The sequence below is a fragment of the Oreochromis aureus genome, linkage group 13 (assembly GCF_013358895.1).
Source record: "Oreochromis aureus strain Israel breed Guangdong linkage group 13, ZZ_aureus, whole genome shotgun sequence".
Lineage (NCBI taxonomy): Eukaryota > Metazoa > Chordata > Actinopteri > Cichliformes > Cichlidae > Oreochromis > Oreochromis aureus.
In genome coordinates this window covers 5,958,223-5,985,349 of record NC_052954.1, presented here as the reverse complement: position 1 = coordinate 5,985,349, position 27,127 = coordinate 5,958,223, and the positions used below count along the sequence as shown (strand labels likewise).

Sequence of the window (27,127 nt, the reverse complement as noted above, 5' to 3'; positions counted from 1 at the left end):
TATGAATGCCAGCCTGATGGTTTTTTGGAGCTGCAACGTGTGTGAGGGAAAAAAAACTGACAAAATTGTTTGAACTCCGTGGACAGAATCCACTTTTACGCACGGCGTTCTTTTATCGCCGGATCTTTTAATTAATTCCACTTCATCAGAGTTATTTCAGCGTGATATTTTGAGAGAGAGCAGATGAGTGTGCTGAGAAACTGCAGGGCAACTGGCAAAGTGGCGTTTATCACCGCGCCATGTGCCGCACGGTGCGCCGCCTCGCAGCGTTTTCAGCGACGGAAAGTCCCCGCAAACACGAAAACGAGGGAATTTGGGCATCTTTACGCTTCGGTGTTTCGGTATGTTGACTGGCTGTAGCCCGTGTTAGGCTATTGGAGTGAGACAGAGTGTGTGTGTCTGTATGAGTCTGTGTGTGTGTCCAGTTGGGTGACAGTCACAATGACCGCGTGCCGTCGCTAGGAGGCAGAGCGCGATCAGAAAATCCGGCTCTCGACTTGAACCTGATGAGTTTCACTGCCGCCCCTATCTGCACGGGCTACTACGAGTGTACAAGACATGGGGAAGGAAGGAGGGAGGGGGGAGAAAACAAGAAAAGCAGGGAGACACCCCCCCCCCCACACACACACACACCACCTCCACCATACATCCCCATCTTGAATTCCTCTTCATCACCTCAAACCTACTTTCTTTTTTATTGTTCTTGTGCACCATTTATTTACACTCAGAATATACATAATCTCTGCAGACTTTTGACACCCCCCCCACCCTATAGCTCTCACTTGACACACACACACACACACACACTTATTTTAGTTTTGCATAAATATTGTTACTAAAGCAATTCAGATTTTTTGGCCTCAGAAAAAAACAATCAACATCGTGTGGTCAGTTTTCAGTTTTAGCACCTGTGTTTTTAATATCCATTTTTCCCTTCTTCTTCTTTAATTTTATTACATTTCTGTTTTTTATAGAACATCATTTTCATCGCAGCCCCAGTGCTTGCTTTTACACATACAGACCAGCCTGGATTTAAAACGTTAACAGTGGGGTTTTTTTGTTTGTTTGTTTTTTTCAGTGATGTTTCCTCCTCTAGAATAAACTATATTATCAGTCATTTTCATGTTTTGCCAAGATGGTATTTTTAAAAAATTATTATTATTCTGGGAGGCAGTCAGCCAGCAGTTTAAACATCTACTTTTACAGATCGATGAGAGAGGTGGAACTTTAACGGTGGACTTGGCTGAAATGATTTCCTAATTGATGAAACATTTATACCTTTATTTTTTACAGTCATTCCACCCCCCTTCCTTTAGGAAATGTGATAGCTTTGTTGTGCATGCTCCGACATGTGGATTTAGACACATAATCCTCCTCTCTGCTCCTCTCTGCCTGTTTATTTCACCTACCTGCACTGCTCTAAAAATAGACACACGGCTCTCATTTAAACATGTTTCGTTGAATTTAGCGCTCATATGCTTTTTGACTTTTAAAAGAATCAAATCTTATTTAAGATATCTCGCTCTCCCCTCCTCATGCTCTGCTAAACACCCCAGACATCCCCTCTCAAGTTCAACTTTATAGGTGAGGGGCGTATGCAGCTTCCATTAGATTTTGTTGTTATTGTTGTTTTATCCGGAGAATTTAATGCCCCCTTCTTCTTCCTCCGGCCCTCCTCCCGGGAGCTGTTGTGTAACTTGTGTGGCATTGTGTTGACCCAAAGTTAAATCAAAGAGGAGAAGTGTGACTGTGTGTGTGTGTGTGTGTGTGTGTGTGGGTGGGTGGGGGGGTGTTGATGGGGCAGCAGCAGCGGCTGCGGTCTTGGTGGAATTTACCATGTTATCTTCATGTCCCAGTTTGCGCACAGATGTCGCGCAGGGTTGCGGCATTCTGATGATATTTCCTTGAGGGGATGTAGTCCACGTTTAGACCCCCCCCCCCCCGTTTTTCTCTAACACACACACACATGCATTCCCACACACACGCAGGAGCTCTAACCTATCCCTGTTATCAGACAAAATCTGTACCAATCAGCCAGACAGTGAAAATTAAAATCTATTTTTTGATTCTCTGTGGTCTTAAGTTCATTAAAATGTGAAATTGGCGGCTGAGTAAAGAAGGTCAACACGCATCAGGCGGCTAGCGCAGAGTCACACTCTTCACCTTGGACTGGAAGATTTTCTTTAAAAGAGGGACGGTGAATTATGTTCTCCCGTTTCGCCTCCCTAATTCGGCCGACTGCGCCGCTCCTCTCCCTCCTGCTGCAGGACGAGTCTGGCCTCCACAAAAGGCTTCTTAAAAAAAAAAAAAAAAGCAGCGAGGAGTTAATCCGGCCTCGGAGGGGTGAGGAATCGGGTTGAACGGCTCATTTTGGGGCGATTTTCCCGCTGTACAAGAGCCTGGTATCTAAGAACTATAAGTCAGCCACATGTAATCGAGGCCGAGGATTGAGGGAAGAGTTTTATTTCTCCCACACGCATACATGCACACACATGGGCACGCGTGCACACACACACACACACACACACACACACACACACACACACACACACACACACACACACACACACACACACACACACACACACACACACACAGATGCACTCTCTTCGTGCAGCCTGCCCTCTCTTCCCTTTCCCCGGCACATATGTTGGACATGTTTGTGACAGTTTTCCCTTCTGCTGATTACAGGATCAAACCCTCTGCAAACAAGGTTAGGCAAGTCAAACTCGTCCACATCTTTAGTTTTTTTGATTTTATTTTTCTTTTGGTGAATACTGTGTTTAAGCATCATTTTCTAAGCTCTCATTGGCTACCAAATTGTTATCTTGGAGCAATCTGATTGGAGCTTTGCAGCTTTTCAGGATAGAATTTCCCACCATTTATTGTTGTGATCCACACCGGCTCGCGTTGTAATCATTTTCCCTGTATTACATGCTTTTCTATCATTACAAGGCACATTTTCTCCCCCCCCTTATTGTGCGTGCCGCATGCCGACCTTTTATTTAGCTTTGTGTCTCTCTAACTGTGATCCACACTGAGAGAGGTTTTGTGGATTCTTCCTTGTCATCAATTCTTGCAAAAACAAAAAAACAACTGTATTAATAGGTTCGAATTACAGGAGAGAAAAAAAAGGAAAATATAAACATGTGGTTTTTGCTTTTCTGTTCTGAGTAAGCATCACCTTCTAATTTCCCTCTTTCCTCCCACCCCTGTCTTCTTCTCTCCCTCTTCCCCTCTGACTCGCCAGCAGCTGAGCCCCTCTCCACGGCTGTCGTCTCGTCGGAGGAGCTGTCGGAGCGCTGCTCGGAGAACTCGGAGGAGAGTGGCAGCCTCAACGGGCACCACCCGGGCTCAAACGTGGGCCGGCTGGCCCGGCTGGGTCATGACGCTCACCCGTCTCTGGAGCAGGACCTGCTGACCTGCGGCCAGTGCCAGGCCACTTTCCCCCTGGCGGACATCTTGCTCTTCATTGAGCACAAGAGGAAGCGATGCCACGGGCCGCCCTGCCTCACTGTGGGCAGGGGGCTGGACAAGCCCCCCTCACCCTCCCCTGGCTTGGCCCTCACTCCTTCGCCCGCAATGGGCTCCCTGCGCAGCCGGAGGCTGGAAGTGGGTGTCCAGGCCACACTGGCAGATGAAGATGATGACCGGTTCTCATCACCCCGGGGCATTTGCCCCAAACAGGAGCCCCTCCCAGGTAACCAGAGCTGCTTTCACACCCAACCAACACACATCACCTCTTTCTGGATTCAAGCACAGCCACCATGTGGCGAGATCATATCCCCAGAGGACCCCTCAGTATCAGCTTAAGTGTGAACAAACCATTCAAATCAGACAGAAGCCAGAAAGTGACCAAGACGCAGTCAGAAATGTCACCTGTAGGTGTTTTAACGGGCTCACTGTCGAGATTATTTCCTCAGTGTTTTGGATGCGCTCACTGCTGCGGATGAGCGGATGTGTGTGCTTTCTGCAGCGTGAGCTCTTGCTTTTATTATTTCACATTTTATGTCCAAGGAAGCTTCTTTGTTTGTTTTTTTTTTTTTTTTGAGACACACACACGTGACAGAAATCTGATTGGCTGTTAGTGGTTAGAAGGGGGTGAGCGGGTGAGGTGTATGTGTGTGTGTGTGGGGGGGCTTTGTGAGACAAACAACACACAGGTGTTCACCTGTGTTGACACCCCGTGGTGTGGTTTAGGGCGTCTTTCTCTTCTTTTTTTTCTTTAAAAAATTTTTTACGTGTGTGTTATTATCAACAACAAGCGTGTGTGTACCCCTTCTATAGTTCCCCTAAAATTCCAGTGTGTGTGTGTGTTTGTGCGTTATGGAATGTGAGTGTTTTCCCAGTTTGCCCAGCTTGGCCACAGTGACTAAATCCCACAGGCCAGTTGCAAAGAGCTAAGGGTGACCTTGACTTTGTGGTGCCACTGGTCAGCATTAGTTGTGTGTTTGTGTGTGACTTTGAGTCTGGGGAGTAACTGCGGCCTCTTTTTGAGTTTAGGTGCAGAGAATCTGTGTGCATGAAATGTGTGTGTGCGTGTGTGTTTTTCCCTCTCATGTGGCCCTAGCAGATGTGTCCTGCTCTTGGTGTGGTTTTCACCTCCCCCTTTCCCACCGCCACATCTTACCCGACTAAATGCAGCCCAGCTCTCCATCAGCTTTCATTCTTCTTCTTCTTCTTCTCTGAGTTTACCTCCGTGCCAGACTTCATAGGTAAAACTGGCAATTTTTCCTCCACTTTAGCCGCTCCGCCTCTCTTCCTTTTCCCAGGAATCAAATGAGAGGCGAGCAGAGCGAGGGATGGGGGGAGAAAAAAAAGTTTTGCTCATGGAGGGAAAGTCGTTTATTTAAAGCATCTTAACGCCACTAATTATTTGTTGCGGCGCCATTTCTTTCTTTCTTTTTTTTTTCTTGTGCATTTTAATTAGCAGTAGTTTTTAGTGGCGGGCTGCCTGTACTAAATTAGCCGTTACAGAGAGAGAGGGAGATGACACGGAGCAGCGGAAACACATCAGAGGTGAAACGCAGCACACTTCGTCGCTTGAACATAACTCGGGAATCCTAAATGTTGCAGTTTGTTTTTTCCGCTTCAGTGTTTGAGGAAACAAACGTGATCTAAACCACCAGCTCAAAATTTACAGTGGAGGAGAGGAAACTGGATGGGTTTGACCTTTGACCTTTGTCTCTACGGATCTAGAAAGAGTTTTTTTTCACTTTCTTTAGCGTCTGCATGTTTGATTGCACACTCCCCCCATACACACACCCCCACTCCCACACACACTCAGACGCTCACCAGCTAAACTGGGTTATTAGAGCGATTTACATCATAATACCGGCGTCTGGTTGCTTCAATAGCGTTGTGTGTGGGAACGTCTTGGTAGGAACAGCTGTACACTCAGAAGGCAGCGTTATATATCTTGTCTGATGTCGATGTCGAGGTGGACGGGAGACCGGCCGAGCATTATTATTAAATGTTGGGAATTTTTGTCTGGAAAAGGAAAACCCCAGCCTTTAAACTGTCCGTCTGCTTTATTTACACCCTGTCCGCTCTCCTTATTTTTCCCCCTTCTCTTCTTTTCTTTTCTCCCAACCGCTGGATCCACACCAGCACAAACCTCACATGCTGAATTTGCGCAACACATTCAGTCTGATAGCCGATAATCAAAGCCAGCGTTTCCCTCCCCCTCCTCCTCCTCTTTCTCTTATCCCTCCCATCCCGACCAAACCCATAGCTTTCATCGTAATTGACCTCAAACTGTCACGGTGGAGTAAATATGTGAAAGAAAAAGTAATAATCTGTCGGAATTTCAGCTGAGATTATTGCCATCCAAAAACAATGACACACACACACAAGCAAAGCAAGGTGAGGGCTGCTGCTTCCTCCTTGCTGTGTATGAGGCCTCTGCTCCCACAGATAGGCCTTAAAACAGCAATACAATTAATGCCTTTAAAAATCTACAAAGACTTGTAGACACGTGCTTTGTTATTAATCTCAGTATTTTCACAATTTCTACTGGGGTTTAGTTTTTGCCTCATTATTACGCACTCTGTTTATTTAAACCAGATAAAATAGGACCATAACATCTTCATTTTTCCTTCCCTTCCCCCTTTTTTTTGTTGTTGTTGCTCCGTCTCCATCTGCTTTCTTTTAGAAACAACCAAATATTTTTCATCTCACATTGGAGGAATTATTTTACAGCACCCCCCTCCCTTTTTTTTTATCGCTGCATACGTTTTCCTGCACGTATCTTCTCGTGTATATAATGATGCTCCGGCTGCTTGTTGTAAAATATGTCTGTGGTCAGAGAAGCACAGAGTCGCTGTGAGGCTCAGAGGAACACAAAGCGTCCGACTTGTGCCGGAACGCTGCTATTTACATATCAAACAGCCCCGACCGAGTAGAGCTGACACACACCTGTGTGTGCGTGTGTGAGAGAGAGTGAGGACTGTACAGGCAAAATGCCGATCGGTGATGCAAAAAAGCCAGCATAAACCCCCCCACACACACACACACACACACACACACACACACATTTAGTGCTTTCTCTCTCTCTCTCTCTTGCCCATTTATTCTATTAATCCCTGACTGAGATGAAAATTCTGATTATAATCCCTGAGGCATCCCTCATTCAGAAACAGCATCGCTAATGTCTCAAAAGAGTGGGGCTTCCGCGTGTGTGTCTGTGTGTGTGTATTTGTGTGTGAATGGCTGCGTCTTCATCTTTGCTCCTTTTACTCAAATTGAAAAAAAGAGGCTTGAAAATTGAAATTTTAGCATCAATTCTTCGTGGATTACTTTGACGGCAAATGCATTTTTTTTCCCGCGCTGTCCCGATTTGTCTGTTGATTTCTCATAATTAGCACAAAGGGCTGAAAACCAGTCCTAATATTTGTGTTAATGAGCTCAAATTGATACGTGGCCAGTACGGAGAATTGCTCGTCTTTACTGACCAGTGATTTCACTGAAAATTATTGGCTGATAAGCTGAATTAGCTTATCAATATTAGCTCATTAACCCAGATATTATCGCCGCTTGGACACGATGATAAATCGCTACATTTCTCGAGACAAATTTATCATTCCCATTTTTTTCCCTTCCTTCCTTCCTTCCTTCCTTCCTTCCTTCCTTCCAAAAAAAAAAGCAAATGCAGCTCTTCATGCTAGTCAACCCACTGAGGAGCCATCCTGGCTCAAAGCCTCGTAACATGAGCATTGTTAGTCTATGATCTACTGATTAGCAATTAGCTTATCATCACCGGCTAATGCTGCCCACCTCAATACACATTAGTGCATTTTTAACACCCATTCATTGCCTGGCTTGGTGTCAGACCGCTCGCTCTCCATCTCACGTCTGTCCTCGTCCTCTCTTTTTTCCGTTTTGGCTCTTGCGTCTCTCTCTCTTTTTCTTTCGTTCTCTCTTGATCTCGCTGCAACATTAACAGTCAATGCAAATCCAGGACAGCCAATTGATACTGAATCAATTACAGTACGTTCGGTGTATGTGTGTGTATGTGTGTGCATGTGTGTGCGTGTGTGTCGTGCTGTGGCACATCCCGGCGAGCCTACAAAGAGATTTCACACGCTGGCTGCCATCACTAATCTATTGTTGCTGCCCCCTCCCTCTCTTTATGTCCATCTTTCTTTCATTCTTTCCCTTCTCGGCGTTTTGTTTAGCGGCCTCGAGTGCAGCGTTTGAACAGTGGGAATGTGGCTTTTGTCGGCATCTTGAAGGAAGCCTGCCGAACGTAAACGCTGCCGGTGTGTGCGAGGAAACATCAGCAGCAGGGTAGAGCATGCTGCACACTGAGATGAGTGGAAAAAGTTCATAATCCTTCAGAGAGGCCTTAATGTACGCTCACAAAAAAAAATTCATGATTAAGTAACTGAAGCTCTGCATATGGACAGCAGCAAAGGGGAAAAAAAGCCTTTTGGTGCTGAGTGTTAAAGAGTAGCAATAAAACAAAGACAAGCCTGTTGATTCACCCTTTATCCTGCTTTGTAATGCTCATAGTTTTTCTTTTTTTTTTTTACATAAGTCACAGCGCTGAACAAAAACATAGCCTGGATTTTCATTTAGAGAGCTACTCTAGTGATTTATCTTGAACTTCTGCAATGCTGGACAGTGACACAGCAAAAGCATCATGTGTCCTGACGTTTGTAGCCCTCGCTGCCTCTACATCATACACATTACATGTGGTGGAGAGTTCAAAGATGGTAGTAGAAGTAGAACTTTTTAAAGGCTTATTTTGGGGCAAAGGTTTGCTGACTTTGCCCCAAAATAAGTAAATGCAGTCTTTATCAGATTTGACTGCTGATTGTACAAGTGCAGTTTGTGAGTCCTTCAGACCACTGAAATGACAGTAAATCTACATAGTCCTAGAAAAGAGGGGGGCCCTTGCAGCGAGAGTTGCTTCTAGAAGACTCTCCCCTCATCCTTCAAACCCGGTTGCTGTGGTTTGTGAGGCTGACTCGTGAGGTAACCCTGATGACATCACAGAAACATCAGCCGGGTTACTTGTGACTCCCCTAGGGGACATTAAACAGCTGCTTTCTTGACTGAAGCAGGACTAACAAAGGAAAGTAAAGTGACATTCCTGCAGAGACTCTTTGAAACGGACGCATATTAGGCTGACCTCGGCTGCTGTGACCTTTGATCTGTTGAGCTTCTTTGTCACCGTCAGATCCACTTTGTTATAGCGCTTCTTAGAAGATGGCAGCGTTTCAATCAAATGCAAAGCAGATGTATTATTGTTGCAAAGGCGTGCTAGCTTCTACTATTTATGCAAAACGTTTTGCAAAAGTAGCTGGAGCCTTTTCCTCCGAATCATCGCCCGGTTGGGCAGGAAGCGTGTGTTTCAAATTGCACATGTTACACTGTTTACATTTATGGTGGTTTTGGAGTAAGTAGATGAGTAGAGAGCGTGTGCACATGTGCTGAGTATGCCTCTGCACATGGATCATGGCATAATCAATGTAGAATAAAAAGTGCTCATTATATTAATAACAAATAGATTAAAATCACACAATAGAATTCTTAATGTGGCGTTCTTTCTTTCATACTTTTGTCAGGTGCTTGCTCACAGGTGACTGTCGGATGATTGGGAATCTCACTCTGATGTCGCCTAGTTTTTACTTTAATTAACCTCTTCACATCCGCCAGGTGAACCACTTGTTTAGGGTCAGGGATAAAATGCATCTCAGCTTCATGCAAAACAGGTATTTCATGCTACTTCTCTTGTACGATTTCCTTTTGAGTATGTCTGATTGATGAAGATATTATACAAAAGGCTAGACGTGAACCTGAACCTAGGCCTGAACAGGTTGCTGGTGACCTCGTGAATGTTAGGAGGATAGAAAGTGCCTGCTGTTGTGAATTGAATTGACTTGAATTGAGTAGAAGAAGAGCACGAACTGTCTAAGAAGTGGGAAATTACATGAGGTGCAATGGGAAGATCAAAACATGGAAGGCTCTTTTTCTTTTTGTTTATTTTTTACAGTGCAAATCAGCTTTGTCAGCTCTGTGGGAAATGATTTAAAATGGATACAAGTGCAGTTTTTTTATTTACAGCATTGTCTGCTGAGTCTTCCTGGGACAAAACACCCTGCTTCCACAGGAAGTGATGAGTTTTATATGTGCAGTGGGTTTGGAATAAATATAAAAAGAACAGGGCATGGACAGCAATCACCACCGCCACCAAGAGACAACAACAACATCAAAGGGTGAAAAAAAGAAGAAAAATCAGAGGGAAAGACGTCACGCTGCCCACACACTTTGACTGACAGCTGATCCCTGGGAAGTGCGGCGGAGACACTCCGCCGCAGCGACGTCGGCCAAACACGGAGACAGACCAGTTGAAACAAAAAGACCCCCGTCCCCCACCACCTCCAGATGATCATGGCCGGCAAAACCCCATTCCAAAACAATGACAGCAGCAGGCACGATGAGAAAAGAAAAAGCAGTTTGCTGTATTTACAGCGGTGACAGCGTGTCCGCGACGTCCGTGACGTCAAAGCCCACTACTGTACGCACTCTGTGATGGAGGATTGTTTATTGATCTGGCTCTTTGTGTTTATGCGAATGATTCGACATCCATGCTGCATTTACTTCTTCGTGGTGAGAGGGAAAGCTGCTGTTTTTGGCTCACTCGCTGCTCGCTGTGTGTGTGTGTGTGTTTATTCCACACGCACTCGGCTCGGTCTGCTCCGGGGGTGCACATGTAACGCAGCTCTCTTATTATGTTGAAGCCAGTTGAAGGGCTGTTCATAAAACTGTTTATACACTACAAAGCTTATTTATATAGGCCACTGGATTAGAGCCTGGCTCTAAACACCACACACACAGATACACGTACACACGCATGCATATATTCACATGTACATGCAGATGTACCTGTCATTACAACATGCCTGCATGACTATGGCACAAGTGTGTGTGTGTGTGAACTGGCAGTGTGGATGCAGGACATCCCTTTGTGAAGTGTGCCAGAGCTGAGCTGGCAATGCGCGTGTGTGTGTGTGTGCATGTGTGTTCATATGTGTGGAGGAGCCTGGCTCCTTGCTCTGGTTTTATGTTCCCCGCTTGGCTGAACTGCTACTACAACTGCAGAAGAGGGCCGTGCACACACACCACACACCCTATGACTGTGTGTGTGTTTACTGTACACGCACAGCTCTGTATGAGTGGCTCTAATCTTTTATTTGGCATTACGAGCATCAGTCTGTTTCTTTCTGTTGTTTCCGCCACCTTTTTCCCTCCACTTTCTGTCCTTCGTCAGCAAATTGAAAGCACTTTGTAGTGCCAAATAAAGTCCTCTTCAAAGTAGGATAACGCATGTCATTCCATTTTTTGTTTAACGCGTTCAACTCTCTGCAACAGAGTAGACAACTGCCTGACTCCTGCAGTCTAAAATCACCAAAATACAAGAAGCCAGAAACGCTCCCTCATTCACTTCCAGCGGGTATGTCATGGGCCTCGCTCTTTTATTTTGCAAAGCCAGTATCATACTGACCAGACATGCTAATCAGCATTTCCAGCTGCAAATGCAAATTCTTGTAGGCAAAACAGCAAACAGCTATTTTATTAATCTGCATTGATGAACAATTAATAAAAGATAATAAAAACTTACTCCTAAAATGCTTTGTCGCAAATTCTGAAATAGATTTGACTCTTTACCCACGAATGGCAACATTTTAGAAAAATTATATTGTTATCTGGTTTGATGATGCTCCCTACTCTTCTCATGAGAGACAGTGCTAACAAGTAGCAGCACTGTGTATCATCTTTTCTTCTTCTTCTTTTTCCAGAACCAGTGAGTTGTTAAAAACCAAACGGCATTTTGTTACGCTCAACAGTTCCAGTAGTTGCTGTCCTCAACTAAATGGTATTGTGGCATATAGTCGAATTTTGGCTAAGTTTCTGAATCCTTTACATTACGTAATAGTTCTGTAGGAGACAGCGTTGTTGGATCATAACCCAGGAAAACACCTGATCCCATGGTTTCTGGCAGTATTTGCTCTTTTAATATTGATTATTTGAAAGAAGAAAAACATCGCTGTTCGAGTGGAATCACAAAAAAAGAATTGTAATACATTTCAAATGTATTTGGTATCGTTTAAAAACCTTTAATTGAATATTTCCATTCATGAGTTAAAAAAAACATCACATTGCCACAGAAAATTATTTTCATGTGATATGTCAGGTAACAAACAAACCTGTAATTTTTCTTGTTCCATCTTGAGATGCTGAGGAACACATCGCTTAGTAATACTTTAAAAAAAAAATCACACACATAAACGCACAAACAGCCCATATGGGGAACTCCCCCATCGCTGTCACCAACACACACAGGACCAGCAGCAGTGGCGGCGGCGGCAGCGGCGGCACTGACTTTTCCTGATAATTTGCGGAGGCTCATTTGAATTTTAAGCACTACTTTAATCTTCAAAGCTCAAATGGCTTTATGAATATGCATGCAGTGGGCAGACTTTAGTTCATTACCTAGTTGTAAATTCTAATGACCATTAGGTCCTCACAGTAATTGCCAATTGTTTTGCATTTTTGATTGGCCTATTACCATGCACATTCGTGGCGCACATCAGCCACGCTTGTCAGAGCTGGCATGTCAAGGGGTGTTTGTGTGTGTGTGTGTATGTTCTCATTTGTGCCTTGCATTTGAGATATGTGGGTGTGTGTTTGTGTGAGCTGGGTGTGTTTTTTAGGCTGATATAAATGAAAGTAACATTTTTTTTTTTATTGTGTGAAGATTGAGAGGCGAGCCAGAGATTGGACATATTTAATTTACATGATGTCTCGTCTGTTCCCTCATTACACTGCTCGTCTCACACACACACACACACACACACACACACACACACACACACACACACACACACACACACACACACACAAATTTACAAAGCACACCCAATGCAAACCATCTGGCTCGCTCCTGTACGTGTCGGTCCTGACATGGTAAAATGATTTCTCAAAGCTCATCTCTCTTTTGCTCTCTCTCGTTCTGTCAGCCTATTCATTTTTAGCGCCCTCCCCTTCTTACTGCTTTCTGTTTCTCCTTGAACAAACAGATGTCAGATACCTCTCTTTTCTCTCTCCCTCCTCGTCCCTCCCCAGCTCCATCTAAGGCTGCCATTTTGGAGACAGCGATTCGTCTTGCTAAGTGAGTTTCTCTGTAAACATCGGTGAAAACTCTTTAAAAAAAAGAGACGGAAAGAAAATGAATTCCATTGTTCTGCACTCAGCAGAAAAACGTGCACACACAAAATGCAAGCACCTGTACGCACGCCTTCAAAAAGAAACTCATTCTGAAAAAGGTTCCTGTGAGAGGAAGACAAAAGGGGGAAAAAGTCAATGAAATCAAGCCATTTTTTTTTTATCAAATAACGAGGCTGGACAATTAAGAAAGTGAGAACAGCAACCAAGAAGAACTAACGCGAGGGTGCTAATCTTCATGTTTTCTTCTCCGCTTCCCTTTGTTGCTTTTCCTCCTCTCATCTTTTTAGCCTCTCTCTCAGCCTCACACACAAACACACCTCTTTTTCTTCATGTCTTCCCAGTTTGTGTACAAGCGCTGTGAGGGAGATATGTGAACCTACATAGCGATGAAAAGGAATTCTTAATTGCCCAGAAATGAGCAATGTTACAAACGGTGGTGTAATGGACGCAGTCGAGTGGAAGGAGTGTGTGTGTGAGTGTTTGTGTGTGTGTGTTTGTGTGTGTGTTTCAAGGGGTTGTCTCTGGTGGGACTCACGAGGCCTGTTTCCTGAGGTCTCTTTTAGCCCCGTTGCAAATACACACACACACACACACACACACACACACACACACACACACACACACACACACACACACAATATATACCTCTGGCTGCTGTTACTCACTTCAAAGTTGTTAATATTCAGCTGGGAAACTGTATCCAGAACACAGCTAAATTATTAAGCGTATGAACTTTTTAGGCAGTAAGATGAACTGATGGGCCACATCTATGAGATCCTCCTCTTCTTCGTGTGTGTGTGTGTGTATACATGCCCTCTCATTCTGCCCGATGCTTGGTCTTTGGCCAAGGGCATGCATAATTGATCCTGTGCCCGCTATCATTTTCTTGATGTAATTGCCCCAGTAAGATATGATGAAATCTAATGGATAATTTATCCCCCCCACCCCTCAAAAAAACAGATAAAGAACCACTAAAATCTAGTTCTTAGACTTTTTTTTTGTCTGGGTGTGCGCGGGTGTTTAGCAGTACACTTGTTTGCTGTGTGTGTGTGTGGTCAGTGTGGAAACAGTCACTGTTGGAAGGGGAGAGGAAAATAGGCAAGAAATGAGAATTTTTGCCTTTTTTCCAAACACACTGCAGTGGCAGTCAGTATTGTCCAGATGTTTAATAAAACTGTTTAAGAACAAAAAGTTTTAAGGTGGATGTAAAGAAGAACAAAAAGTAACTCATTTCTTTTTTTCTCCTGTGAAGGTGGGAACGTTTTTTAAATCATAAAAATCTTCAAGAGTCCTTAAGATTTCCCAGCCTGCAGCAGAATCACACAATCATTTAACCTCAGCTATGATGACAAAATTGCCCTCCAAATTACATCGGACGTCACATCAGCTGCACTTAACACTTACTAATGCTCACCTCCGCCAAATAAAAATAAAGTGGGCTTAAAAATGGAGACGTCTTTTTAAATGTAAAAAAAAAAAAAAAATGAAGACGTGTGAGAGTAGTTCCTTGAGCTCCTGCCCCTGCAAAAAATTCATGTGTTTTAAACGTTTTCACCTGCTTTTGATGAATTACTCTCCCTGCTTTTCACTTTCTTTGTCCGTCTTCACCCTTTTTTCTTCACTTTTTCTTCTCCTGTGCTGCAGTTTTCCACAGGAATACAGATGTGTTTCAACATGCTCAGGACTGTAGCTGACACTGCTGATCTCCCTCTCTCACACACACACACACACAAGCACACACTCAGACACACAGGTACAGTCTGTCTCCTTTAAATTAATGGAAGCTAACTCATCTTTTGGCCTTTGTGTAATTTCCGTCCTTATTTTTTTTGTTTCTAGCTTGTTGAAAACCGTCTGTTCAAAGGTACTCTCCACTGCATAGGTGTGTGTGCATGCCTGTGTGTCTGTGTGTGCATGCAACACACCCCGAGCGCCGTCTGCTGACAGACAGACAAGACAAAGGGACACACAAACACACACACACTGTTTATCTTTGCTGTTCGAGGGAAACGCAGGCCCCAATCTGCAATGCTGGGAGAGGTGTTGAGAGAAATGAGGGGAGGGAATGGGTGTGAGGGGGCAGAAAGACAGAAACATGGGGGAGATGAGGAGGAGAGGGCATAGGGGTAGAACGCCCTAGGGGGACAGGGGATGCGAGGGGGAGAAAAAGAGAGAGAAAGAGGCAGGGGAGTGAGATAGAGAATACTGGGTCCTAGTGGCGACTGTCCATTAACAGATGAACTTGGCCGACGTCCAACTGTTTGATGAGACTGGTGTCATAAGGCTCTGTGTGTCTGTGTGTGTGTGTGTGTGTGTGTGTGTGTGCTGGGGGGGGCTTCACATCACGCACACGTGATTACACACACCGTCTTTCCTCGCTCCTGCTCTGCATATTAACCCTCTCTTGGTGTTCAATGTAAGCTCTCACTCTCATTTTTATCTACCTGCACACACAGCCTTCGGTCTCTCTCTCACACACACACACACACACACACACACACACACACACACACACACACACACACACACACACACACACACACACAGATATGCGCGTGCGCTTATAATTCAGCAGGACTAGCTCAGACCGGTTTGCTGGCATGGAAACCGTGCCACGCAGGGTTAAAAAAGGAAAGCAGAAAAGTGAAAAATAAAAAAATAAAGAAATAAAAACAACAACAACAACAAAAAAGTTCAAATAGACAGAGAAATTTACAGCAGAATTTCCACTAATGCCCCTGACCTGCCGAGACCTTCACGTCAAGAGACGGAAAGACTGAAAACAAGGAAAACCGCACATAGAGTTAGACAGATGGGACAGATGCAGGCAAGGCAAAGAGAAAACAGGAGGAAGTAAAATCTACAGTTTTAACCTCCGTGGAACTGTTGCTTGTGTAACTGAGCGCGAGTTGACAGTGCAGGAGCACGCAGATATTTACAGCAACAGCCGGGGTCAGGAGGATCAGCAGGAAGGAGGGAGGGTTACGCACTATGTGTGAATTCACACTGCTGCTGCTGCCCAGCAGGTTCAGTGGGTTTGATGCCTTGCTTAAGGGCACGTCCACGTCAGTTGGTTGTCTGGTTGCAATATTGGAAGAAAGAGGAGAGCTTTTAGCTCTAACTGTCATGGGGGTTTTTGTTTGTTTTAAGATGCATTTATTTGCACATGGCCAGTACTTTATCCTGTGCTTCTTTAGTTCTTCTTCTTACTGCATTGCTCTGGGAATATTTGCAGCACTCTTGTTGTTTTGGGTGCAGGTGACAGGTGTTTGATACCGTCGATTTTTCTTCTAAAAATGTCTACGTTAGGAATGTTGACTCTTCTAGACTCTGACACTGCCCTCTACTTGGATGTGCTTTGCTGTATTTTCTGCCAGTATAATAAAGTACGGCATGTTCACCTCAACCCGTCACTAACAAGGATCAGAGGTGATAGGAGTAGCTGAGTTGCGTTGATGTAAAATGGTTGTAGACAAGAAAAGAAGCTTTTTATAGTCAGCAGGTCAAGCACATGTATGCTTACACCACTGCACTTTAAAAAAAATAGAAGTTCCTCATAAAGCGTTATTAAAACGAGAACTTAATATCTTATATCATTTACTCCTCTTTCACACATCAAAAAGAATTCTGTAGGCCAGTTTGTATGTTTAAAGGCAATTTGCTTATGCTGCATGTTTGGCTGGAGAAACATAGTTGATACCAGTGGTACACGACAGGTCCAATATGTAGGAGTGTGCAGGAGCTAAACCTCACATAGTTGTGTAGAAAGATGCCGTGCTCTGGTGAAATGCTTGCTGTAAATATGTGCGTCTGGAGAGACACAAATCATTGGTCCTCATGAGAGTTTTAAAAGCCATGACCAAGAAATCTTTATGATTTTTTTTTGTATAGATTTGGAGTCATGTTTCTGACAGGGCTGTCACATAATTATGTTATTTATCGTTGGTTGGTGGAGCTATACTGTGTGTATGATTTCATGTCCAACATATGATAGGCCAGGTGGTACGTGGACTCTGTGTGTGCTCTTACCTTCAGTGCCACTGTAAACTGGACCCCATGACTTTACACATGTCCTGAAATACATGCTGAGAATGCCGTAGCGTCTTTTACAACAAGCCGTCCTGCAGGCACACTATACATTATTTCTTGACCTTAAAAACTAGACTAAACTGGACTAAATCCCTTCCTTTAAGCCTGAGATCTGTGGACTCAGTGGTTTCATTTAACAAACAGCTAAAAACCCATCGTCTTAAACTAGCTTTTGGTTGATTTCTGTTTTTATGTTTTAGCTTTTCTGTGAAGCACTTTGTGATTTTTGTCTTGAAAGGTGCTATACAAATAAAATTTTACTTTACTTTTAAACCAACTTAAAGTAGACTAGACTTTACTAACTAACCAAGGAGCAGTTTGTTGAGGCTTGCTGAGCTCTTTGTTGGGTGAACGGTTTTACCAAAACCTAAAACCCAGTTAGAGATAACGGAAATCACAACAGTGCTTATCAACTTTCTCTGTTAAGATTTCTGTTTTAGGCTCTGAAACAGAAAGCCTGGCCATGTTACAGAGCCTGAAACATTGCTGGGCCTTTTTATATAACAGGGAGCATGTCATGTGACTCTTCTTCCACACAAAATGATCCCTATGAGAGTCACCTACTCCAATCAGAGAACTTATCAGATGATAATGATGAAATGGTGATTTAAAATATATAAAGGACATTAAAAAATTAACAGTAGCCGTTTCAGATAAGAGATTAGTGTTGCAGAAAATTGTTAACTTGATGAATTGTGATGAAAAGTTTCCACATTCATGGCGCTTCCAGGTCATAGCCTGCTCCTGACTATGTGTTCAACTTTCATTTAGTCAGGTAAAAAGAGCACCACTTTCATGACACAAAAACTCTGACTTTAAGGTCGACATAGTTCGCTAAGCCATTAATCTCATTTTGTAGCACACCCCTCAGGTGTCTCCACATCTTAGTTTGTACACATTATAGCATTAGCATCCTCTGTTGGCAAACACTGCCAACAGAGGAAGTGCCCAGCTATGAAAAGCCGCTTTGTTTCTTTGGTTCTCAAGAGTTGTTGCAGAAGTCTGTTCTTATGAGCATTTAATTTGTTGCCTTTTTGAATTGGTGGCTGAGCTGCAGTCACAGTACCCCCACCTCTATACACCTCCCTGCCAATGATGCACATTGGAATTTTCAGCTTTAATCCATCACAAGCAAATTCTGTCTCACAAAAAAAGTACACTTCTTAAATCCTTCCAATTTTACCCTTAAATGCTATTTTGACAAAAACACCTGAGTCGGGCTTTCTCATGTGGGTTTTTATATCACAGTGTTGTAAGTGCGGCTAAGATCAGTGACCACTGCTCCAAATCCAGAATAAGCAGGCCATCATGCCCATACAAACACACACACACACACACACACACACACACACACACACACACACACACACACACACACACACACACACACACACACACACACAGAGCCTCAGGCTTGGAAGTGGTGTTACTCACTGGTCCTACCTTTGGCTATATCACTCCTCAGCCCCCCCCCCCTCCCTCCTGCAGGCTGTTTATGGCTTTTGCTGCATTAGAAATGAGAGCTGTTTGGCTTGGAGCTACCATATCGGCCACCTTCTTTTCTCCCTGTGCTCTAATCTTATGTAAACACAGAAATCAGCTCCCAGCTCACTCTGGCAGATGCAGGCCAGCAGTGATGTCCCACTGTGATATATCCCTCTAAAGCCTGGATTAAAAGTTTGGAGGCAGGGAGCATTTAAGGAAGGAAAGTTTATATAGGAGCTATTTTTTTTTTCTGGGTGGGTGGGGGCATGCTATCATCTCTTTATTTATGCATGACTAAACAAAAGGAAAGACTGAACTAAGGTCAGAAGTCAGTTGGATTATATTCTGACTTCCAAAGAGAAGGAAGCAGTAATTGTTCAAGAGAAACAAAATCTTGCTCTTTACACATTACAAAGCAAATTAGAAATCAACAAGGAGATGTGAAAGCAGGGGAGGGGGACGAGCACTCCCAAAAGAGAGACAAAGATAAAGCGGAATAAGGAGATAGAAAGAAAAAGATATCTACACCACGCTGCAAGAAACATGTTGTAGTGTGACCCGTGTCCAGCTCTGTGAACGCATAAAAGCATCTGTCTTCAAAGATGCATTTTAGGTACGTGCATGCGCACGGATGTGTGTTTATGTGCGTCGACGCCTGTCTGTGTGTATCTGCGTCCGTGAATGATCTATGGTTTGTGTTTACCGTGCCATATTTCGGCCCGGCCTGCCATCAGTGGCGTATGAATGATAAATTGCAGATGTCCATCGGATTCACCCGAGCACCTGTGGTCCTTCGCTCCCCCGGCCGCATGGCAGGAGAGCAGAAATAATAAATAAATAAGCAAAGTGAGAGATAAACAAAAAGGCCTTTCAGGGATGCACAGAGTTTTTTTCTTTGTCTCCAGGGCTTGTTCAGGATACAACCTTATTTTTTATGTATAAACAGAAAAGGAAATAAGTTCCTTTTCTTTATCCACCTCACTGTTGTCCACTTTTGACCCAAGCTTTTGTGAGTCTGCACAGATAATATGAACCCGGCAGTCAGGGAAAATTTTTGTTGGCAGCTTTGTTTTGAGAGGCCTTTCACCTTTGACATGAAAATCTAGCTAATTTCACGATGCAGTGAAGGAGAATTTACAGCGCTGGTTCATCAGATTGTTTTCTGTGTTTATAATGTTCTCTCTCTCTTCCTTCTCTCTCTTTAGCTCAGTGCTATAAAAACAGATTTATTTCCAGTGGTCCTGAGAGATCAAACAAATTGCAACTTAAGAAAATATCAGCAAAAAGAAAAAAGCACGCAAAGAACAACAGAAGTAGAATTAAATTTTTATATGAAGGCTCAGCAAAGATTAGAAGTGTGCTTTACAGGTAAATCCCCTCTTTTGTGCGTCCTGTTTGAGCCATAAAACATTTTCATTGTGAGAGTAAAAGTGTAGCATAAGCGGACAGAGTTGTTAATGGAGGTTAAGAGAGCGTGGTTTCTTGATACATAAGAGCTGGTTTGGACGAGAAAGCGGTGCGCATGTAGGACGTTATTATGGTAGAACGGTCAGGAGTGTGTGCAGGGTTTTTTGTGTGCTGTTTTTGGGTCGCACTCTAATTAATTTGTGATAGAGTCTGCTTCATCATCCACACGCAGGACGTCCAACCCGGCTTTCCTCCCTAAAACTGCAGTGTGTCAGATCTTTGCTCACACTTTTTCCCACCTGCTTCTCCTGCACCACCACTGTGAGACATCTGCTGCTTGTGTGTTTTTTTGCGTGAACATGTGTACTTATTAAAGTGCAGTGTAGAGTAGTATGATGTGCTTTGTTTCCACCTGTTTAAGTCTCCAATGTTTCACACAGCTGCATTTTTTTTTGCCCCTGAAAGGCTCGAGAAGCATCGTGAGCCATCCTCTTTCCTCTCCGCTTTCTCCTTTGCTTCTTCCTCCAGTCTTCCTCTAAGTCGCTCGCCCCACTCGCCCTCACTCTCTCCCCCTGCTGTGTTTGTGTTTTCTCGGCCTGCTTGTCTCAGTAACAGTAAATACCCTTGCTACCTGACACAGATCCACCTTTCTACTTGACCGCGCACACAGAGAAGGGCAGCTGTGTGTGTGCGTGTGTCAGTGAAAAAGTGTATTCTCCAGTGACCCTCTGCCCTCTAGTGAACGGGGACTGAGTTAACACACATAAGCTCACACACACTCACCTACACACATGCACGCACGCACACACTCTCCCCCCAGGCAGCCCCCTTCTCTGAGATAAAACACAGGTTTAATCTTTGACACTGTGTCCAAACTGGCCTCTTTGCAGGTGAGGAGAACCTCCTGGGGAACGTGTGTGTGTGTGTGTGTGTGTGTGTGTGTGCGTGTGTGTGTGTGTGTGTGAAGCTGTTAGTTTCGGTGTGACCTAAATGTGGAGGACAATAGCCTGGAGGCTATGTGTGTGTTTGAGTGTACATACTGTGCAGTATGTGTTGCCTTTTTTGTTGCCTCTATGTGTTTCTGTGTTCCTGTTTCTTTTTTTTTTTTTGGCTTTCTTCTCCATCTGCCTTCTCATTTTCTGAAGTCAATGATGCAACTATGTCAGATATTGGTTTTAATAACGTAGACAGTGTTGGCGAGTCAGTCAGTCAGGCCCGCTGTGCTCGAATCAGTACACAGTGGGCCTGTGAAAATAAACATGGTTTGTGGCCGGGCTTCCTGTTAATTCCAGAGTTTCATCTAAAATCCTTCTCCTCACATACAAGGTCTTGAACGATCAGGCCCCATCTTATCATAAAGACACACCTCAGACTGCTGGCTTACTTACATAAGGTATTTAAAAGTAGAATGGGAGACTTCAGCTTTCAGGCCCCTCCTCTATGCAACCAGCTCCCAGTTTGGATTCAGAGACAGACACCCGCTCTACTTTCAAGATGAGACTTAGAACTTTGCTTTTTTAAAAGCTTATAATTAGTGTTGGATCAGGTGACCCTGGGGCTTCCCATGATGCACTGAGTGTTTCTTCTTCTCTCACCTCTTTTCACACGTGTCTTTTGTCCCATCTCTCTCCTCTCATCTTTAACTGGTTGGGGCAGATGGCCGCCCCTCCCTGAGCCTGGTTCTGCTGGAGGTTTCTTCCTTTTAACAGGGAGTTTTTCCTTCCCACTATCGCCAAAGACTTGTTCATGGGGAGTAGTGTTGTCTGATTGTTGGGGCTTCTTTCTAATACTGTTGGATTTAATCTTACAATATAAAGTGCATTTTCACAAAACTAAAAATACTTTCTCATTCGTCTCTCATGGTGTAGCACCTGCAAAAACTCTAGTTTTATGTTTTCTGGTATGAAAAGTCAAAGGGCCCTTCGAGCATGTGGAAATTACACAAAATAATAGTGTGGGCACAAATTTTAGCCAGCAGCTGCTTTAATATAGTCGTTTTTTAGCAGGCATCTTCAGGAAGCCTTCGTCACGCATTATTTTTGTCCTCAAATGTGAATTTGCACTTTATTAGTACAAGCCTGTCACAGTGTGTAACTATGGTCCCTCTGCCATCCAAACATGAGCCTCTTCTTCATATAGTAGCACAGGGCAGGTCGCTGCTGTTGGTCAGGACAGAATGCTACCAAGCTGAAGCTATGCATTCAATTCCTGCTTGAGCGAGTGATTATTTTTCCCATACTCTGCAGGGTCTCCTCAACACCACTTCACTCATCCCCCGCTTTCACATACGCTTATGTCATAGGGTGTTATATCTGGAAATTAGAAAAGGGCTGTGACATTTGTAATTGTCTACCAAATATGGTATTTCATTGGTTCATTGTTATCATGAATCTCATTCATATGCATGTGGAAAATTATGTAGCTATAGAGTCAGTTCCCGAGTAGTCAAAAAAGGGAAAAGATTTTGCATACAACCCCCCGAACAGTGTCTTAATCCCTCGTCGTCACTGAAAATAGATCTCTGATACGCTCACATGCACAGACTTACTTTACATAAACACCAAATTAAGTTAGTTTCACTCTCAGCTCCTCACACACGCTTGCTGTCTCGCGCTCGCCCACACTCCCGTCGTCTCTGTCTGCTTCACTCTCTCTCTTTCCCGTGCTCATTTTCAGTCCAAGATCACTTCAATTAAATCCCCCGAGTAAAAAGCGACCAGGCGCCACTGGCGATATTGGTTATGAAATTTTGAATTTCGGAGTATTAAAATCAAATTCAGATCCTCAGCATGTTAAACAATCATCGGCTGGACTGCCACAAGCTGACGCTGACTCATTTTGAGGTGGAAAATCGGTCCTGCTGGCCAAATCTTTTCCATAATAGATGCCTAGAAGTGTAATTTTGTGGCCCGAGCTTCTGTAAAATCCCAGAATTCCTGTTTTGTTTGCAGCCCTCTGTGATGATGGTGATGCTTCAAATGGAGATATTGACCTTTTAGGAATATTTACCATGTAATGCAATTATACTACTAATGGATTTGGCCCACTGATCTTTTTATGCACTGTGTCAGCGGGCCAGTAAAACATTGCTGGCTTTATTACAACACACACACGTATACACACACACACACACACACACACACACACACACACACACACGCCATGCAGACCAGTCAGGCCCTGTGCTCATTTGCGTGTGTATGTTCAACATCTATAATCCTCTCTCCCTTGTGCAATCGCACACGGACTCAAGCGCACATGCATGCGTGTGCACACAGTCACAGACACACACATGCACACCAGACCCCGCGCGAGTGTGTGTCTGCCAAGTCGAACGGCAGGCTGCCAGCAGAAAAGGGGGCTGTGATTGGGGTGAAGGCTCATCTGGTGGGGTTAGCCAGCTATAGCCACACACACACACAGACACACACAAACACATACTGACAGACATACTGACCCAATGCCCAATTAAATTAACAGACTTTATTAGCTCAACACGGCCCCCCAACCGCTGGCCGTCGGTCTCTGGCCAGGGTTACAGGAGCACTTGCTGTTAGCGTGTGGAATGCTAATGTTTTCAACCGCTGCTGTCAGACTGGTGCTGAGCTCCACTCTGCTGGTGCTAATGAGCCAAATCTACACCTTCAGGTTCCGTAAGTGGGCATAATGTAAGTACAGTTTGAGTTAGAGCCCATCCCGATCACAGATACCACATCCAGACTGATAAGTAACAAAAAACTGCACTAAGCAAAGGTCGGACAAATACAGGAAACCACTCAGGCTAATATTTAATGACGTCTTCAGTGAAATCTGCACTTTCCATATGCTTGTGTGTTTGACCCTCAAACACAAAATGGACTGCAGTTGAGTAGACTCAAAACTTAGTTAGCTCCTGAAAAATCATTCTTCTTTAAAAAAAAAACCTTCATAAACGTCCACTTACTTGTTTTCAATAACCTTAATTAGTAGATGGAGTTGAAAATCTAAATGAACTGCTTCTAGTTAGTGTACATTAGTAATGAGAAGAGTGGTACTGGGACCAGAACTGTATTTTAGTTCGGACCACTTAGTTAAAAGAAAGAAGTGGGTTGCAAAGCAGCAGATGTGCAGTTTAAATAGTAGCCCAATCTGAGATTTGCCAGTTGTGTCAGTGGTGAGCTGATGTGGGCTAACGCTGAGGTCAGTTGATCGGCTGTAACTAAAGCTGAATTTGACTTTGTGCTGTCCCTAAGAACACTAAGATCAATTTTTTTTACATTTTATAATAAATTGATTTTTACCTCTGTGTGTCTGGAGGAGCTTCAACAAATTGGAGAAAATAACTCTGTGATGATGTCATCAGTAATATTTTCTCTGATGCAAAATTTGAGCATTTAACAGGATACACTTATAACACGGGATGCTTTGGAGGGGAAATTTTGATTTAAAATATGTAAAATGGTAACTGTGTCCATATATTGGATCTGTAGTTCCAATTATGGTAAGCCAGTCTGAACCGTATCCCTGTAACATGCCTGAAAGGAAATAATGTAAAGTCCAAGCTGCTTTAGGAACCTGAATGTACCAGTTAGCACCTAAACTTCAGCCGCACTTCACCTTCAGACCGCTGCTGACACCTGCCCCACCAAGTATTATCACTCATACTGGTCATTTCCTCTTTTTCACCTGTGCGCGAACATCTGGCTGCAGGCCTGACGAAAACGGGTAGTGAGAAATGCGAAAGGCCGTTGAGGCGAAACGTGGCTGTCTGCGACGGGATTGATTTGAGCATGATTTGTGTATGAATGAGTGTATTTGTGTCTGTGCATATGTGTGTGTCTGTAATCTCTCCGCTGTGTGTGTGAGTCACGGTGGTTTGTGTTCTGTGCTCTGGTTGTCTAGTCTAAATATACCAGCAGACCATGAGAACGATTCTCCCTGTGTCTTTCTTTCTTCTTTTTGCGGCCACCAGCCCTCTGACACATATTGGCACTTAGTCGCTGCCTTTCACTCCTGATATAACACCATTTCTGTCGGGAAAAGATTCAAATAGGAACCATTTTAAGGCCAGAGAGTGCATTAACAGAGCTATGATGGCCGTCAGGTTTTTTTTTTAATAGATATATTTGCTGCCTTGTTGAGACCTTGAGGCTCTTTTAATGGACAGAAGAGAAAGAAAGGAGGTGGTGGGAGGTTATAGCCAAGACTTTATCAGCCAGACAGAGAGCGTCAGTTTAGGAAGGAGTGACAGAGGAAAGGAGAACGACGTACAGACGCTCAGTGAGACAAAGAGGGAGGGCAGATGGTAGAAAGAGTCGGCACGATGTGTGAAAAGCAACAGTTAGTCGGTGTCTTCGCTCTGTGCCAGTCTGGCCTAAATATGGCATGCTTTTGACACTTTCTCCTCTCGCTCACACACACACATTCCATCTCTCGCGCACAGTTTCGGCAACGTATAAAAAATATAGCTACATTCACACTGTTTCTGCATAAAAATTACTCAGCTCCGTCGTGCCAGAGTCGGGTTAAAACTGGTCTCTTTTTAACATATTTTAACACGAGAGCTGTAATCACAAGTTGACACCACATTAGTCTTTCTCAGAACACTACATTTACATTGTATTACAGTAACAGAAACACTGTGGCTCACGTCTTTGACACTGTTGACTGTATGACATTTAAAAAAAAATGAAAAAATGACCAGTGGCAGTGTTATTGCGAGCCTGTGAGGGATGCCACAGCAGCAACCGAAGCAGAACTCAGTCTCAGAAGTTCTCAAACATTTATACGTACACGGCACACTAGTCAGTCAGGCAGTGCAAGCTCAGTAAACACAAGCTGTGATATTTACAGTGTTCTAACAAAGGGAAAGACTGATTACTGAAAAGGACTACCAGGCACAAGGTGAAGAGCCAAATGCATTAAAGGGGCCTCCAAAACCGCACTGTAAACCCAAAGAATTTGGCAGAACTCAACTTGTCTGAGGCAATTGATGTCCTTGTTTTTTTCTTTTTAAGCTGATGATTTAAAATTCAAATGTTTTTTAGAATTCAAAGGTTCTGATTACACTATTTTATTACAGTTCAGTTTCAGTGATTATCAAGTCTGCTCCAATTCTGTTTTAGTCGTGACTTTGTTCATAGTGGGGTTTATGCACTGTGTGTCCGTTATTTTAGCTGCTCAAAAGTAACGTTTACCTCACAGTAAATGCTGCAGTAACTGTTCGTTGTGCTTATCTTTTATAAAACAAATACGTTAATACCCGGCAAGAAAATTACAATCTGTTTTTTTTTTCTTTCTTACTCTGCTCACTCCTATCTATGCTACTTCAGTGATAATCAATAAGTCAACCACCCACTTCACTCAAGGTGTTACTGTGTAGCTGTTCTATCATAAATGTAAAAACGATAACACAGTGGGAAAAAAAATAACAAAACAACTCAACAGAATAGTATATATCCAACATTTGCTACTGCAAACCTGGTACTTTGTTATTATGCTTGCTCTGAAAGCTAACATAAAGACAAAAACACAACAAGTAGTCTGAAATCATACTTTTAAGTGTGATTTACATTGGTCATGAAATAGTATCAATATAATCAATTTCATTTTGAAAAAACAGGACATGTTGCAGAAAATTAAAAAAAAATTTGTCTCAGTATTTGAACCTTTTTTTTAAAGGGGTTGAAAAGTGAACTCAAAAGATAGCATTATTTATTCATTTATTTGCTTGCTTGATACTTTTAAAAGACCCATTTTTGGTTATTATTTTGGTTTCCTGTGCGTTGCTCTGATGAGCCTACATTCAAAGAAGAAAAACTACACCATGGATGGGTGAGCCTATTGTCGCATAACAGGATGTAATTCTGAGAATTTTAATGTTTATTAAAAGAACCTGAATCAGCCTCCTCTTCCTTTACCTGAGCACTCTGATAAAGACAGAGTAGTCCTGAAGCGTGTATTATCCATGTTTCAGGACTGTGGCACTTTCAAGCTAATGGCATATCTGTTTTCAAGAGCTGCTGCCACAGCACACTTCACACTGGGTTATGTGGTATGACGGCAGAAAATGTGTCACGTGTCGTTGTTTTTATAAATTCTGGTGTGCAATTTACACCATCAGCAGTCTGTCTTTAAAAACTTAATTCCACTTATTTTGTGTTAGTCACATTTACTGTTTTCTGATCCTGTACTCAGTCGATGCTGCACTATGTTGTGTTGGCTTTTCAAATCAAACAGTTCTGCCCTGCAGACTGGAGAAAACAGACCTGGCCTCATTCTTTAGCAAAACTGAAGCGGGCACATTTTTGTGAAAATTGTGTTCTAGGCAGCACTTTAATGCTTTGACTAAGGGAATTTGGGCATTCTTGGAAGTGAGTGTGGAAACTGCTTTATGGCCTTATTGGACTTGATTGATTAATATGAAATACCT

At 43.4% G+C, this 27,127-nt stretch overlaps 1 protein-coding gene across 1 annotated transcript in view; it reads left to right on the top strand.

Moving 5' to 3' along the window:
• The window catches only part of bcl11aa (BAF chromatin remodeling complex subunit BCL11A a), a 54,352-nt gene that overhangs the window by 1,227 nt on the left and 25,998 nt on the right, over positions 1–27,127 (top strand). Inside the window, exon 2 of the mRNA XM_031741131.2 lies at positions 3,251–3,700. Coding sequence (XP_031596991.2) covers positions 3,251–3,700 — 450 coding nt within the window. The remainder of the gene's footprint in view (positions 1–3,250; positions 3,701–27,127) is intronic.